We start from the raw sequence: 15,671 nt of genomic DNA, 5'->3' as shown, positions 1-15,671 counted from the left end.
TTTATTTTATTTTTTTTGGTAAGTCATTTTATTAAATCTGTTTATTTACAGTCTGCACTTTCACAAGGCGTTCCATAGGCTGTTTTCAGTCACACTCTCCACTTGCACCCCCAGGAAGTAAAAAAAAAAGATACAGGCAGAATCAAACCTTTCCATCAATGGCTTGTACCACAAAATATGGCTTTCTCGAAGTCTACGTGGAAAAAAAAATACGGGTGGGGTAAACGACATGAAACATCATTTTTCGGCTAACCGGTGACTTGCTTTCTGCTCTCTGGATCATGTTCAAATCATATATCCTCCTCATTCATAGCAGTGTCAGAATTCCAGCAGTGACCTTTTGCACAAGGAGTTAAACATTTCAAACTGACAACACACACCATGTTGGCATAAATTCATGAAAAAGAAACAAAAATAGGAAATAAAATCCTTTTTGATTCATTCTGTAAGCATTTGAAAGAGTTAACTTCCTACGTGTTGCGCTGGAGAAGACATAGCCAAGCTTGCTAAAAGGAAAGGAAACTCATGCTTTATGTACAAAGTATGCTGGGTAACCTGATTCCCATCTTTGTTCTTGGGTTAAAATACTTCTGGCGTTACTGCCGTCTGGTATATTTAAAAGGCAGAAAAGCTCCTTTAAAAAGGTCAACGCCAAGCCCGCTTACTTTACTCAAGGCGCTTACTTTTAAAACAGAGCGACGTGATAAACCGTGGAGAAAGGCCGGCAACGAAAAAACAAAATTAAGCAGAAATAAAATGGTTCAAAACAAATGGCAACATGCTGGTAAGGGGCGCGCTGATAAAGCCACGCTGCGACACCATGAGATGATCAATTTTGCATCCCCAAAACAATGGCTACATTTCACATGGTTTATGTATCTCAAGGGCTATGCTGGCAAGTCCTCTTTACAAATGATTTATGTAAAAACGACCAAGCGGAGAAACCGTTGTAATAATCCCAAATCTGAGGGAAAAAAACAAAAGGTAAAAAGTTGGTGAGCCCAACGTGAAAGATTTAAAAATGACAACTATAAAGTGACGTCTTGGCTATTATTGCTGGGGGATGGCCATCACCTCACTGCACCTCCTCTTTGCTAGTCTTTGCTTGGAGAGGAGGAGTGAGGCGTTCCTTATAAAGGGATCGTCACAGTGAGTCCAGGTGTTCATTGTCACAGTGTCGAGATGGAAGGAGGGAGGGAGGGCGAATGCTCTTCCTGTAGAGGAAGTGGGAAGAAAGTTTGGGGCAATGTAGTGCTTCTTGTCTCCCCCTCCCTCCTCCCCAAAAAAGGCTCACTCTCCTTACGGTGGCCCCTAGGTCCAATTTATCTGTGCTGTCGGAAACCTTGGGTGCCGTCGGGGCTGTTTGGCTGTCGGATCGTGTGATTGTTGGATCTGGTGTCCTCTGAAGGCAACGTAGAGTTGATGCGACCGGTCCTGGAGGAAAAACACACAACAGGAGGTAAACGTTTCCATGTTTGGTTCAGCATATTGGGGGAGTAGAGATTGTAAATGGCACGAGTAGACCAGAAAGTGGTTGCCAACCATTTCCACTCCAAAGCCCAATTTTGGAATTCATTTTCGCCCATAGTCAGCAAATTGAAGTTGTTAGATAACTTCAACTATTATATTAATCTTGTTGTGGTCAACATAAGTCTTTGCAATAGAGCAAGACATCAAGAGACTAGTGTCTAAACAAGATTTACCTGTCTGAGGCGTTCTTATCCTGGGCCGTCTCCTCCGGACAGGCGCTCCCCAAAATTCTCTTGCGAGCCTCAGCGTACTCCGCCTCGCGCTGTGCTAGCGACTTGACCTGGGGCGTGGGCCTGTTCTGGTTCGAGGGGGACCCCAGCGACCCATTGTTCGCGGGCCGCTTCAAGATGCGAATCTGAGGTGGTGGCGCTGCTGGTAGACAGTCGTCCTGGATCACCATGGCTGTCTTCAGTGGCGAGTGCGAAGAACAATGGTGGTTACTTGACTCTCTGGAAACGGCAGCGGGCAAGGTAAAACTGATGAGAAATATGGTCTTGATAAGGCATGTTAAGAAAAGACAACAAATCTCCAGCAGGGAAATCCAAATATTACAGCAGCACACAGTAAAGTATTTTTAGTAGTGACAATAAACAAATGTGTTTTGACGAGTGGGGCAACACAAAACATTACTGCAAAGACAACAAATGGGACACATTTTTGTGAAAAATAAAACTAGAGACGTTGCGGACGTTGTATCGGTCTGTCGTGGTGAAGAAGGAGCTGAGCCAAAAGGCGAAGCTCTCAATTTACCGGTCGATCTACGTCCCAACCCTCACCTATGGTCACGAGCTATGGGTCGTGACCGAAAGAACGAGATCCCGGATACAAGCGGCTGAAATGAGTTTTCTCCGCAGGGTGTCCGGGCTCTCCCTTAGAGATAAGGTGAGAAGCTCAGTCATCCGGGAGGGGTTCAGAGTCGAGCCGCTTCTCCTCCACATCGAGAGGAGCCAGATGAGGTGGCTTGGGCACCTGATTCGGATGCCTCTTGAGCGCCTCACCGGTGAGGTGTTCCGGTCATGTCCCACCGGGAGGAGACCCAGAGGAAGACCCAGGACACGCTGGAGAGACTATGTCACCCAGCTTGCCTGGGAACGACTCGGGATCCCCCGGGGAGAGCTGGAAGAAGTAGCTAGGGAGAGGGAAGTCTGGGCTTCCGTGCTAAAGCTGTTGCCCCCGCGACCCGGCCCCGGATAAGCGGTAGATGATGGATGGATGGATGGAAAACTAGAGATTTCCTTTTAAGTTCACATCTCGTGGCCCTACCAAGATACACTTTAAGAAATGGAGGGACATGACATTTATATCACTTTAAAAGAACGTCAACAAATGAATGCAGTTTTAGCGTCTTACTTCTCTCTTTGGCTGATTCTTAGTTTCTCCTCTAACCGCTTTTCCATTTCCTGCGGAAGGGAAATGCAAACATTAATTCATGTAAACAAATGAGTCCAATGCGGATTTTAATGGCAGGGAGAAAAGAAATTAAGTTAATGTGTGAAGGATAGAGAGCAAGTCCTGGAGTGGAAGGAAAACAGGGTTGAGTTACAAGCTATTTATACATTACACCGGAGCAGCTGTCAAGTCACGGTATGAAAGCGGGCAGCTCGCTAACATTAGCCACAATATGCCGTCATTAGGGAGGGAGTTGTTATTTTCTTCAATGACAATTAGGATATGTGAGGAATTATGACGTGAAGCACAGCGCCGCTGGCTGGCTAGCCACTTCCGACAAACAGCGCCTTCTCGGGCCGCGGTGGTGACGTCATCGGCTGGCGCTAAGCTAACTTTGCCTGCAAACTTGATCACTCAGCACTGTCGTTAAATGGGCTAACTTGACTACTTCCCAAACAGTTTGTCGGCAGAATGCTGTCTCCACTCTCCGACGTCAAACTTGTGAAATTGACCTATTTGAAAAATAACTTAAAAAAGACAGGCCGTTAATACCAACATATTGAATTAGCTATCGTGAAAAGTTGGAACCCGCGCTGAACAAAACTGAGCTAAACGGCCCATTGAGTGTGCGGTGCGTCGACATCGTATTCATTATAATTATGAAGCCTTCGCTCTGTGCGTGTACAACAAAAGCGTGAGTCGAATTAGAAGCGTTATCTGTCAGAAGCGCAGCCAGAAAGTAAGCCGGAAGCCAGTTGAACCGTAACACTGACACGAGCCGGTTCCACGCCAGCCACAGCAGCGTTAGCTAAAGTGAAAAAACCCTGAAACTTTGTCACTGGAACAGGGCTACACGATAAACGGGCCGTTTGGAGATTGGGTACTAACTAGTCCTTACAGAATAACGCACTCGCTTATCGAGCTCACTTTGATTCAGTCGAGCTAACTCGCGAGTCGCTTGGCTTTAGCTCGCTAACTTTACCGATGCTAACGCGCTAGCAAGAGCCACATTGTTGGCCCACGGCACTCGGGACGCACAACAAGCTTTCCAACAATGTCCCGCGACGACGCCGAATTCAAGTCACTACCAACTCGGTGGCGAACAAATTAATGTCAGTCTGGTGTTGCTTTACCCCGTTATCAGCCGCTTCCTCCCAACTTTCTGTGACCTCCTCATCCATGTTTCATCGTGTTGGTGGAGACACGCTGCTCGGCGGCTGCTGCACAGCCGGGTCCGCCTCTCTGCCCTCAGGCACGTCACCGTGACGGCTTCCCCCGCGGCACGGTGAAGTACCCCACTCCATCGACTGCGGAAGAAGCAATGCGTACGGTGGTCATCGGTTTACGATCGTAACCCAGAGATTTCGACGTTATGCAGTGCGAGCAACCGAGGGCGTTTCTACACCGCAGGCGTGGGGCTCCAGGGATGAAGCGCCGTGGAGCCAATTTGAATGGGAAAATTGATTTTGATTCAATCAAATCGAATCCGAACATGTACTGTCTTTGAAGCGTATCACAATACATGTATCCAGATATCAATTGAATCGTTGAAGTTCGAAATAGTTTGGGGTTTGGACCGCTACCACATCTTACACATGAATAAATCTGACAAAAGATGCAGCTATACATTATCGAATCGAAATTAACCAAATTGAATCGTTCCACTTGAAAATGTACCATTCTTGGTTCGTATCATACCACATATATGTGTGGGATTGTCTTTTATTGGAGAGATTCACAACCTTTAAGAAACTACTTTTAAAAACAATGAAATTCGCTAGATCTTAGTAAACAAGCAAAAAAAGCATGGAAGGCAATAGATAACATTACTTACATCTGAGTGAAGCTTTTTCTGCTTCTCTCCCCACAAAGGTGGACGCGTTCAACTCTGCCGCTCACCCGCACTTATCTCTCTCCCTGCCTGCTGACTTGGTCTTGAATACAGGCTTCTATCTTTCAACTAGCATCCCAGCCTTCCCCTGCATCTTCTCCCGAATATCAAACCACAACATTGGTCAGCTGGTCTCTCAATACAATCAACAAAATTTTCTCAGCCAGAAGAGCAGAGAAGTGGAGAAGCTGTTTTTTTCCGGATGGTACATTCGTTGCTGGGTATATGTTGGATTCCTGGAACAAGTGGAAGAAGAAGTGGTAGACGCATACATTTTTGGAATTCTGATGCTGTTTGGAGCTGGCGGGTTCGCAAAATTCAGAAGATGGGAGCAGCTTTATTAGAAATGAGCAAGCTGCCGGTGATGTTTGGTGGGCTGCGGCAAGCTATCAACACTCAAACTCAGGCGACGAGTGAGGTCAATCGCAGGTTGGATTCATCCATCTGATGTCCATTCAGAGCTGGAGGAAAAAGACTCAAGGTTGACTGAAATCCTCCTTGTCCTCTACTTGGTGTTCGTGATTAGGCGATTCGAGGCTGTGTCCATGACGACAAGACAATATGTTTTGGCGTGCCAAATGGGACAGAGGACACATACTTGCACATACACACTGTTGAGCGTACAACGCTTACACAATCCTATTATCTCTGTCTTTTCGTTGTGCTCCGTTGGCGACCAGCACCTCTCACCTAATGTCAATAGGCTCTAGTTCACCCACGATTATCATGAAGACAAGCACTTTAGAACACAGATGGATTTCATTGGCATATATTTCGTCAAACAAGCACAATTCAATATAATCAATTGTTCAACTTAACTGGTAGCTATTTTTGCTGCAGACTATAACATAGCTGTCAACCTCAGCTAATAACTGCCCTTATACATGATTACGATTGCCCCAAAAAAGCAACAAAAACCTGTACATCAGTTTACCGCGCATGCGCGCATCATGCTTAATCAATCCGACCGTACACAGCAATGAAAAAAATAATATATGATTGAGGATTACTTTTGCTGGGTTGCCGTGACAATAGTAGCGATCGACGGCGGCATTGTCGTTGGCTACCAGCAGGTGAGACTATCTGGATTTGAACCAAAATTGTCTTTGTGAGATTGGTTCACAAATGTCCCCCCCACCCCGTATAAAAGTTGTAATACGCCGTACATGATTTGAAATAATTTAAAAAACGTATAAAATACGGGGAAAACGTACAAGTTGACAGGTATGCTATCAAATCACGAAACATGATCAATTCATAGTAACCAATCAATGAGATATATAGCAGCGAGTCAACCTGTGTTGCGTATTGCAACATACAGTATGAGGGGAGGTCAAATAAAAGTAATCAATACGACCCCCCCCCCCCTTTCCCTATGTCTGACAATGCATTCCGGTATGTCATTCCATGTGTTTGAAAATGAGAGCGTGGGCTTATATGTGTGAAGTATCCCGTTCCTTCACCACAACAGCGATGGTGCTCTTAATGTTCTTCAGTTTGTCACTGTCAAAGCTGACCAGCAGCATGCTGGAGCCAGCCATGGTCGGAGTAAACATGGCGGTGTCCATGGCTTCCTGTTTGGGTCCCACACGCCCAATCCTGGAAGAATAACAGGAGAAGAAGGATTATTAAATAAATTCCACATGTTTTCCAAATGAAGATCAGAATATGGAACCTAATTCCCGCTGACTTTGGATGTAAGGTGGTCTACGTCCTGTACTGGTCAGTGGTCAATCAAACGTCACTTCAAGTCACAAACTAAATCACAGCCATGGGAAATTTAGAGTCTTCACTAAACTTAACATGCACGTTTTTGGAATGCGAGAGCAAGGAGAACATGCAAACTCCACATGGGCCCATATCCAAGAGTCGATGATGGATGTGTTAGCCAGCCTTATTATGTGGGCGGGGTCAAATGCTGTTGTTCTTTCGTCCCTGCACTGATTTCAGTTTTCAATTAACTTAACATGCATGTTGTCAAGAAGAAAGCGCCAATAGCCTACATACTTGAGTGTTATGGGTTTGCCATCGACGAGGCCAGCTCCCCCAACAGTGAAGCTGCAGTCCAGGAGCGCCTCCGGCAACGGGTTTAGCATGGTCAGCCTCACCAACACTGGCCGCATCACCTTGGCTTCTCCTAGCATCTGCACAAACACATTTAATGAAAGGCTAGTGCAGCAGTAAATAAATGGGGAATTACGACATTCTCCAGCCTCCGGAAGGCTCAGATAACACCACAAGATAAGTACCGGTAGCTAGATTTAGATCTGTCACTTTTTTTTTTAAAGTTTGCTATAAATGTTGGAAATGTTGCTAAATATAGTAACAAGGTTGCTCCGTTGGCTAAACGGCTTAGCGAATATCTTAATGAAAGTCATACTCGGCAACTGCATGAGATGGAACCCCCCCCCCCCCCTCCTAAAACCCACTGATATGAACCAGAATCTGACAAGTAGATATTAAGTCTGTAATTATTCTTTATCCTTTATATTCATTCATTCATTCATTCATTCATTCATTCATTCATCTTCCGTACCGCTTGATCCTCACTAGGGTCGCGGGGGGTGCTGGAGCCTATCCCAGCTGTCTCCGGGCAGTAGGCGGGGGACACCCTGAATCGGTTGCCAGCCAATCGCAGGGCACACATAGACAAACAATCATCCACGCTCACACTCACACCTAGGGACAATTCAGAGTGTTCAATCAGCCTGCCATGCATATTTTTGGAATGTGGGAGGAAACCGGAGCACCCGGAGAAAACCCACGCAGGCCCGGGGAGAACATGCAAACTCCACACAGGGAGGCCGGAGCTGGAATCGAACCCGGTACCTCTGCACTGTGAAGCCGACGTGCTAACCACTGGACTACCGGGCCGCCCCTTTATATTTTGATAGGAAAATATCAGAGACCTTTTATGAAGACACACGGAAAGTGGTTTAAAATGTAAAAAAAAAAAAAAATTGAATATGTCCCATATCAGATTTCAATACCATACCTTGATTTCGATATGTGGCTCGTCAAGCACTATAGTCTTCTCGGCCTTGTGGTAGTCGACGCTTTGCTTGTCGATGGTGATGGCTGACAGCTGAATGAGTCGATCGGATGTGATCACCGGTCCGTAAGTACCATATTCCAACTTAAGGTACAGTCGTCTCTCTTAAAAAAACAGAATCAGTCAACTCCTCATTAATGAATCTACTGTAAATTCTATTACAGATGATGACATTTTATTTTATTTTTAATTTATAAACATTTTTAATGGGAAACTAGAATATCTCTGAATGTTCTGAAGTCCTTTTTTTAATGCAAGTAAAATCTAATTTGAATGACTGGGCAACCAATGAGCTATTTTGTACCACGAGTGTCCATTTTGGTGAATTGAGGAGGTTCTCACCTTCTCCAGCGGGCACCTCCAGTCTGTCTGAGGTGAATCCACAGCTCTTTCCTCGCCCACCGTTGTAACCCACAGCTTTGGCAAAGAAGAGTAGCGTACACGTCTTTGTCACCATGCAGTTATTGGTGACGACTGCGTACACCTCAAAGTCTGAACCCACGATCATATTTTCTGCCAGCTTGATCTTCAATAAAAAGGACAACAATTAGTAGGACAATGATGCATTGCTCTTATTCAGATACTGCCATAAATTTATTTGTTTTTTGTGTGTGTGTGTTTTTTTTATCATGCCTAATCAATTTTGAATGCATTTATGTCAGCCAGTTCTGTGTAATTGTATTTTGTTAAACACAAAAAAATTAAATTAATTGTGGATCAATTTAACAAATAAAAAAGGGTTAGGCTTAGGGGTGAAGGGTAGGATTAGGGGGTAGGGTTATTGAATTGGGGTTTGGATTTGGGGGTTAGGGTTAGAGTTAGGGTTTTGGGTTTGGGTTAAGCGGTTAGAGTTAGGGTTTGCATTCGGAAGTTAGGGTTCAGGACTTAGGGGTTAGGATTGTGGTTTGGGTTTAGGTTTAAGAGTTAGGGATCAGGGTCAGGGGGTTAGTGTTGGGGTTAGGGTGAGCAGTTAGGATTTAGGGTTAAGGGTTGGGGCTAGGTTTAGGGTTAGGGGTTAGTGTTAGGCGTTATGGGGGTAGGGTTAGGGTTTAGGCTTCCAGGTTAGTGGTTAGGGTCAAGGCGGTTAGGGTTATGGTCGGTGTATGCGCTGGACTAGTTGCAACACTATCACAGGGCACATCCAGACAAAGAGCCAGTCACACTGGCATTCACACGATTGGAATTTACATAACGTCGTAGAGACGGCCGGAGATCCACCCCTAAAACTCTGAATTGTGAGGCAGATGTGCTAACCACTTGGCCACTGTTAGACCAAATGAGCCAATTGCAATTCAAGTTTGATGAACCTTGAGATGGAGGCCCGGGTCCTCTCCTCGTTGTTGTAGCTTGTTGTGGTGCTGGGCCTTCTTGTACACTTCCCGCTCCTCCTTGGAACCTAAAGCATCAAGTGACAGGATTTGTTGCTGCTCTTTAATGCACATTGAAGAAAATGCACAAGACGTGTGTTTACCTTCAGGATACTTGTACTCATCTGTAATGTCCTGTCTCTCATCTGACGCGACAGCTTTGGTGCTGATGAAGCGTCCGACGGATTTCGTGGATCCGCTGAACTTGACAAGCTCTCCGTTCGACAGGTGCACCAAGTCCACCACGTCGGCATTGACCTAATGCAACACAGAACTGCCCTATGTCATCAGTCTCTCTCCGAACCCAAACCGCTACCCTGATTTCGTCGGTGAAGTTTAATGCAAATATCATCAACTTGTTTGAGCTTGGTTGATTTCTATACAATACAATACAATACAATACATGCTGATTTATATAGCGCTTTCACAACAGCGGCAGTTGTAACAAAGCGCTTAACAAAACAGTGAACATAAAGTATAATGATAAACACAACACATAACATAAAACACGGACAGTCGTGCAGTCCTAACCACTTTTCCGTCACACGCTTTGTTGTTTGAAGCAGTTTGAGATGAAAGAGGAGAGAATCAACGTGTCCTTTAGCCAGTGGATCAGAGACGTCATGCTCAAAATGTGCACACGTCGGCTACAAGCTAAGTTTGAAAGTCATCAAGAAGCTGTAGCATCCATTGACGAAAAAAGAGATTGGTTCACTTCTCCTGTCCCATGGAAATCCATTTCAATTCCAAGCGGCGACTCTCGGTTCCAAATACGCATCGGCGCTCTGCGCCGACGCTCCTCTCTCCTCATCCTCAACTTCAGCAGGCATCCGCATCTCCACTGAACAAAACGGGGTTGTGAAAAATGCTGCCCATTACAGGCGCAAAAAACACAAGCGCCCCAGGTCTGTCCAGCACCGACAGTCAATGGCGCCGATATTCCTCCCAATCAAAATCTGTGCTGGTACGGGCGTGCTGCCGAGAAGGCGCAACCACCAAGCACAGATACATCTCCTTTGACGAATGTCGTGGCCAAAAAACGCTGAAAATAGTCCATATCAGGTCCACTTGATGAAACAACAAACAGCATGTGACAAAACAAAAGACAAAAAAAACAAAAAAAGAACATAAAGCAAGGCTCTTGAAGAGCACTTGCCGAAGGCTGCCTACTCAGGCGCCATCTTATATCCATCTATGTTTAACAAGTATTTTTGTTCTTTCTAATTGTCATCACTATGATCCATCATTAAACTCACCTCAGCAAAAATAAAAGGGGCATCATATTTTTTGGTGAGCTCTCCTTCCTTAATGGCCCTCAGTGCAGCCGGTCCACAACAATAAACACCTGAAAATATATGGAGGCGGATCTCAGAGGGTTTCATTCCAACAGTTTTGTATTCGTGTTTCAACGAAGGCTTACGCTACAATCAAAATGGTGTCAAATAAATACGTTGCTGATGTCATTAAAATCAAAAGAATATAATATTTGTCAAGGCTTAATTTTTGCCACGGCTCTTGCATCAGATGTCATCCGATTGTATAAGTGTACCTCATGTTGCGGTCATCGGGTTGTATATGAAAACTCGAGCTCACCATCACTCTTCTCCTGTGGTGTTGGATCGCTAGTTTGCCAACCGTCAAACTCCTTGCCCAAATCTGGACGGGTCATCCAGCTGTCCACCCAAACATGGAAGTTCCTGCCAAGAGGAGATGAAGACGAGGCTTATAAATGATGATGATGATGACCATCGCCATGACTGGCTGTACTGTTACTCACCAGACCGAGTCCCCTTCAGAAATCCTTTCCCCATCTTCATTGTAATGGTTTTCTATGATGAGGTTGGCGTTAGTGTCATGGGCCGAACCAAAGTTGGTGACCACCCGACATGGGATACCCAGGGCGCGGGACACTGGAGGAAGCAGTTAAACATTGGATATCGTCTTTACTATGAATGCAATGCGTGTGTGTTTGCGTGCGTGTGCATGCACTACCCATTCAAATGTCAAAGAAAGACATGCTTTTCATTTCGTGTTCTGTAATTGGAATAATGTGATTTCATGTACAAAGTAGTAAGTCTCTTACAATCACTTCTGAAAAAATACGATTAAAAAAAAAAGTGCCGTCTGTCCAATTGTTGAAATGTTCTTTTTACATTTTTCTTTTTGTCTTAAATTCATGAGCGGTGAGCTCAAGCCTAACCCAGCTGACTCTGTGCAAGACGTGGGGGGGTGGGGGGGGGGGCGCCCTATTCACAATTATTGACTATTTTTATTTATTTATTTTTTCCTTATTACGCTGTTCAGTAATTATTGATTTTTTTTCCCCATTTTTTTGGCGGGGTGTACCCAGTGTCTCGCTGGGATAGGCTCATGCTACCTGTGAGTTAGCAGCGATTAAAAAAAAACACAAACATGATCTTATATGTGAAAACTGTCTGTATGACCTGACCCTTGGAATATTATTAAAATATTTTTTTTGGGGGGGAAAGACTGGTTTCCAGAAACTTCTACTCAGAAATGGCTTTATCGCTCCCAAAATAATTTTTGATATTGATTTAAACAAAGTATAGTCTTGTGTAGCACATCACGTTTTGGAGATATTTTCCTTTTTTTTTTTTTTATAAGCTAGACCTACAAAACCGTAAAGGGACCATACAAATTGTACAGAAATGCCTTTTCTCCATGACTATGCAATCATTTTTTTCAAATAACCGTCAAAGAGGGATTAACAGTCAAGAAAACGATTTTGCAAAGTTTGACTCATCCTCTACCTGTACAGCCAACAGCGGCGAACACCCAACACTGTCCATAGCGGACGGGGCCACTCTCCACCCACTGGCGCAGGATGTCCCCAGTACCGACCCACTGACCGGGATGAATGCCTCCAGTAAAGTCATACCACTCTCCCACCAGGACCCCTTTGTCGTCATTACTGTTGATCTGAGGCAACAAACGCGGAAATAGTGAATATCAAGTCTGATTGGCTTACATGTGGCCTAAGATTGACCTTCCGCCATGTGCCCCGCCTCTCGCCAAAGTCACCTGGGAGAGGCATCCAGTTAACCTACAACCCTAAAGAGGGCAGACAAGGATGAATGGATTTTTATTTTATTTTTTTTAACATATGGCGAAGATGAACTAAATCATCGTCCATCCATTTTCTCCAGCGCTTGTCCACATTGGGGTGCATACTGATAATGTTTTGGCGTTGATTCGCCATCATGACTGAAGCCATAAAAATACATTGCTGTAGCCGCATTTTCATCAACAGTAGATCCTCGCCTTGGCCTTAAGCAACCTACCATGGCGCTCAGGACTCGAGTCACGTAGATAGGATTTTTCCTGGCTGAACAGTCCTGATCGGCGTCCGAAACAAATTTCGGGTTTTCGTCCAGGATCTTCAGACAGATGTCCAGAATTCCAGCTTCAAACTGCGCACAGAGCAGATGGAACAAAGCTTCCTATTGTGTTTATAATTATGATGCAAATGATGTTTCTATCAATCATCCGTTTTCTGAACCGCTTATCCTCGTGAGGGTCGTGCTGAAGCCTATCAGCCTACCAGCTGTCTTCGGACAGTAGGCGGGGTGCACCCTGAACTGATTGACAGCCGATCGCAGGGCACACAGAGACGAACAACCATCCGCGCTCACACTCACACTCACACTCACACCTAGGGACATTTTAGACTGTACAATGAGCCTGCCATTCAGGTTTTTGGAATGTGGGAGGAAACCGGAGTCCCCGGAGAAAACCCACGCAGGCACGGGGAGAACATGCAAACTATTTTCCACAAATGACTTTTTTTGTTTCTTTTTGTTATAAAATGTGCATCATAATTTGGAACAGTGCGTTTGTCTAGACTAGTTATAAAGCTCAGAAACAGACATACCGTAATTTGCGTAATAATTTGGAACCAGGTACATATGTACACACATGCGCAGATAGACTTAGTGATCCTTTTTTTTTTTTTTTGTGAGTGTACACACCTGTCCAAAATTCCACGGGGTCCCCATGATGCGTTTGTGCGTGCCTCTGTAGATCTGGCCGTGCTGCGCCAAAACATACTCGTGCCTCTTAGCCTCGCCGTGCATGTACACAGCATCATCTGTGAGACCGCGCACAATGTGAAAAGAGTTACTGACAATGGTGAACAGAGGGATTTGCCTCACCGCCTCCGCCAAGAATGTTACTTTGGGGATAGAGGATTTCATTTTCATTGTTTGAGTCATGGTTGAAGTACTGTACACCCATTTCAATTCGAGCCTCTACAATCTTTCCTCTAATGTTGCCGATGTTTGCACTTATACATTTAAAAAAAAAAATCAAAGAATTTCACTTTTTATTGTTATCTACCACTTCCACAAACAACAACTCATAATGTTACTGCTATCACTGTAATATTATAAATCTTTTCCAAAAAACGCCATTTCCTCAAAAGTAAAAACAAGCATGTGAATGTGACCAATTCCCGATTTTCTAACTTCATCCTTTCCTGCACCCTCTAACTTGATAACATGATAAGCTGTCGATCGTAGTAACCGATGTCCCTCAAAGGGTTAATATTGCCATGTTTCAAGAAAAACATTTTCATATTATTTTTCTCCTCTATAAATACAACTTTATTCTGGTAATGTACATATTATGCCTTGTGAAAAAAAAACAAAGAAACTACTTCTCACTTTCCAACTGTCAGCTTGTTAAAATTACTTTTGAGAGTGATTTCTCTCTTTCATCCCCCGCACCCCTCCCCAAGTTGGTTAGTTGTGGTGAAGAAGTTACTTAGTAGAATACTTAAATGGTTTCCAAAGTGAAGGCAAAATAAAAAAGGGGACTAACTTGGACACCAAGCGTTAAAGAGCAAAGTGAATTGCCCTAAGGTGGTCTTCTGCCCACGGTGGTCTACAGTCAGAGAGTAGAGTCCAATGGGTGCATTGGGGGACGACATTATGGTGAGGGACACTTTGTTGCCAGCGCGATCGTGAGTGGCCGAAGCACTCCACTCCGTGTCAACGGTGGAGTCACTGAGCGGGAAGGAAACCTTAGTTTCTGATTCTTTTTTGGGCAGCGGACCTGCAGGGTGCACATTAAAAAAAAATCTAAATCAAGACACACAACACACACGTGTGCATAAACAACGCGTCTTCCGGTGGTGGGGCGAGTGCTTTCTCACCAGTGTGGACAATGAAGTTGAGGTCGGTGTCGTGTGCTTTGAGTGTTTTGCTGCCAGGCCTCAAGTGGACAAAGATGGTGAAGGCTTGTCCCCGTCGGACAATCAGGCGTTGGTCCGCAAACAGCTCCGTGTGATGGCTGCTTTTGTTGCCTCCGATGTTAAGGTCACAGCGCTCGATAGCCAAAACTGACGCAAACACATGACTCAATGAGAAAATATCATGCCATCAAGTTTGGTCGACCAATGTTCTTATTTTATAGATTTCCCCGATCCCAGGAGTGTCATGTAAATATTTACAGTAAATTATTTTTAAAAAAAAATCTGATTAATATTTTTTAATTAAATCCACAAACAGTGAAGCACCGGAGTCTGTAGAGCACAGGTGTCAAAGTCAAAGCCCAGGGGCCAGATCCGGTCCGCCACATCATTTTCTGTGGCCCGCGAAAGAAAATTATGCGTGTCAACTTGCCTGATCTTTGCTCAAATCTGTATAGAAATGTCAACGTGTCATGTGTAATAAATGACGTTGCGATTTTGCAATCATTTTGTTACCCTGTTGACACTCACTTCAACAATAACGGGACAAACAACAAACAAATAGCTGATTTTAAGACACGTTCCAAGGAAGCAGTGATAGCTCCGATGAAGGCTGAAGTGACAGCCGAAACTGTCAGCCAGGTAAGAGTTGAAGAGAAACGTCACAAACAAAAAAAAAAGTCTGGAAAAAAAAAAAACCTTTAAACCTAATTTAACAAACAAATAGTTGGCTTGAGTGATTTCAAAACTAGTAAACCACCAATTAATTAGTTGTGTACAATTTATGCGAAGAGAATGATTAAACATTTATTTGGTTGCAGTGTCGTAACGGCCCGCCGAGGGAAAACCTGATTCCAAAATGGCCCGCGACAAAAATAATTTGACATCCATGCAATGTATCCCGACTGTAAAATAAATCATAACAAACATGTAGAGCATAGGTGTCAAACTGCGGTTCTGGAGGCCCGCCATCATGCATGTTTTCCATCTCTGCCTGTTACAACACCCCTAATTCTAATGAACAGGCTCGATATTCGGCTTTTGAAGAGCTTGTTGATGAGCTGATTATTTCAGTCAGGTTTATTGTAACTGAGAGAGATGGAAAACATGCAGGACGGCAGCCCTGCACGACCAGAGTTTGACATCTATGATGTAGAAGAGAATACTTTTTTTCAGCTTACCTTGACTCATGATTGCAGTGGCGCTCGGAGTGTGTGTATGTGTGTGAGATGG

At 44.4% G+C, this 15,671-nt stretch overlaps 3 protein-coding genes across 3 annotated transcripts in view; 1 reads left to right on the top strand and 2 right to left on the bottom strand.

The window, feature by feature from the left end:
- LOC127596861 (succinate dehydrogenase [ubiquinone] iron-sulfur subunit, mitochondrial-like) overlaps positions 1–15,671 on the top strand; it is a 154,397-nt gene that overhangs the window by 23,675 nt on the left and 115,051 nt on the right. The window lies entirely within an intron of this gene.
- Positions 80–4,272, bottom strand: LOC127596872 (SUZ domain-containing protein 1-like). The gene is made up of 4 exons (XM_052059846.1): positions 4,053–4,272; positions 2,881–2,930; positions 1,704–1,979; positions 80–1,434 (listed from the first exon to the last, which is right to left on the bottom strand). The coding sequence occupies exons 1-4, from the start codon at positions 4,098–4,100 to the stop codon at positions 1,323–1,325; spliced, it is 486 nt and encodes a 161-aa protein (XP_051915806.1). The 5' UTR covers positions 4,101–4,272; the 3' UTR covers positions 80–1,322.
- On the bottom strand, positions 5,951–15,670 carry LOC127596830 (protein-glutamine gamma-glutamyltransferase 2-like). The gene is made up of 15 exons (XM_052059775.1): positions 15,620–15,670; positions 14,403–14,588; positions 14,069–14,302; positions 13,219–13,337; positions 12,532–12,660; positions 12,001–12,169; positions 11,007–11,139; positions 10,823–10,926; positions 10,486–10,574; positions 9,334–9,487; positions 9,170–9,258; positions 8,205–8,388; positions 7,806–7,966; positions 6,818–6,954; positions 5,951–6,409 (listed from the first exon to the last, which is right to left on the bottom strand). The coding sequence occupies exons 1-15, from the start codon at positions 15,627–15,629 to the stop codon at positions 6,244–6,246; spliced, it is 2,064 nt and encodes a 687-aa protein (XP_051915735.1). The 5' UTR covers positions 15,630–15,670; the 3' UTR covers positions 5,951–6,243.

Source organism: Hippocampus zosterae, chromosome 2 (assembly GCF_025434085.1).
Source record: "Hippocampus zosterae strain Florida chromosome 2, ASM2543408v3, whole genome shotgun sequence".
NCBI lineage: Eukaryota > Metazoa > Chordata > Actinopteri > Syngnathiformes > Syngnathidae > Hippocampus > Hippocampus zosterae.
The sequence above is the reverse complement of the archived record's forward strand: the minus strand, read 5'-3'. Positions and strand labels throughout refer to the sequence as shown.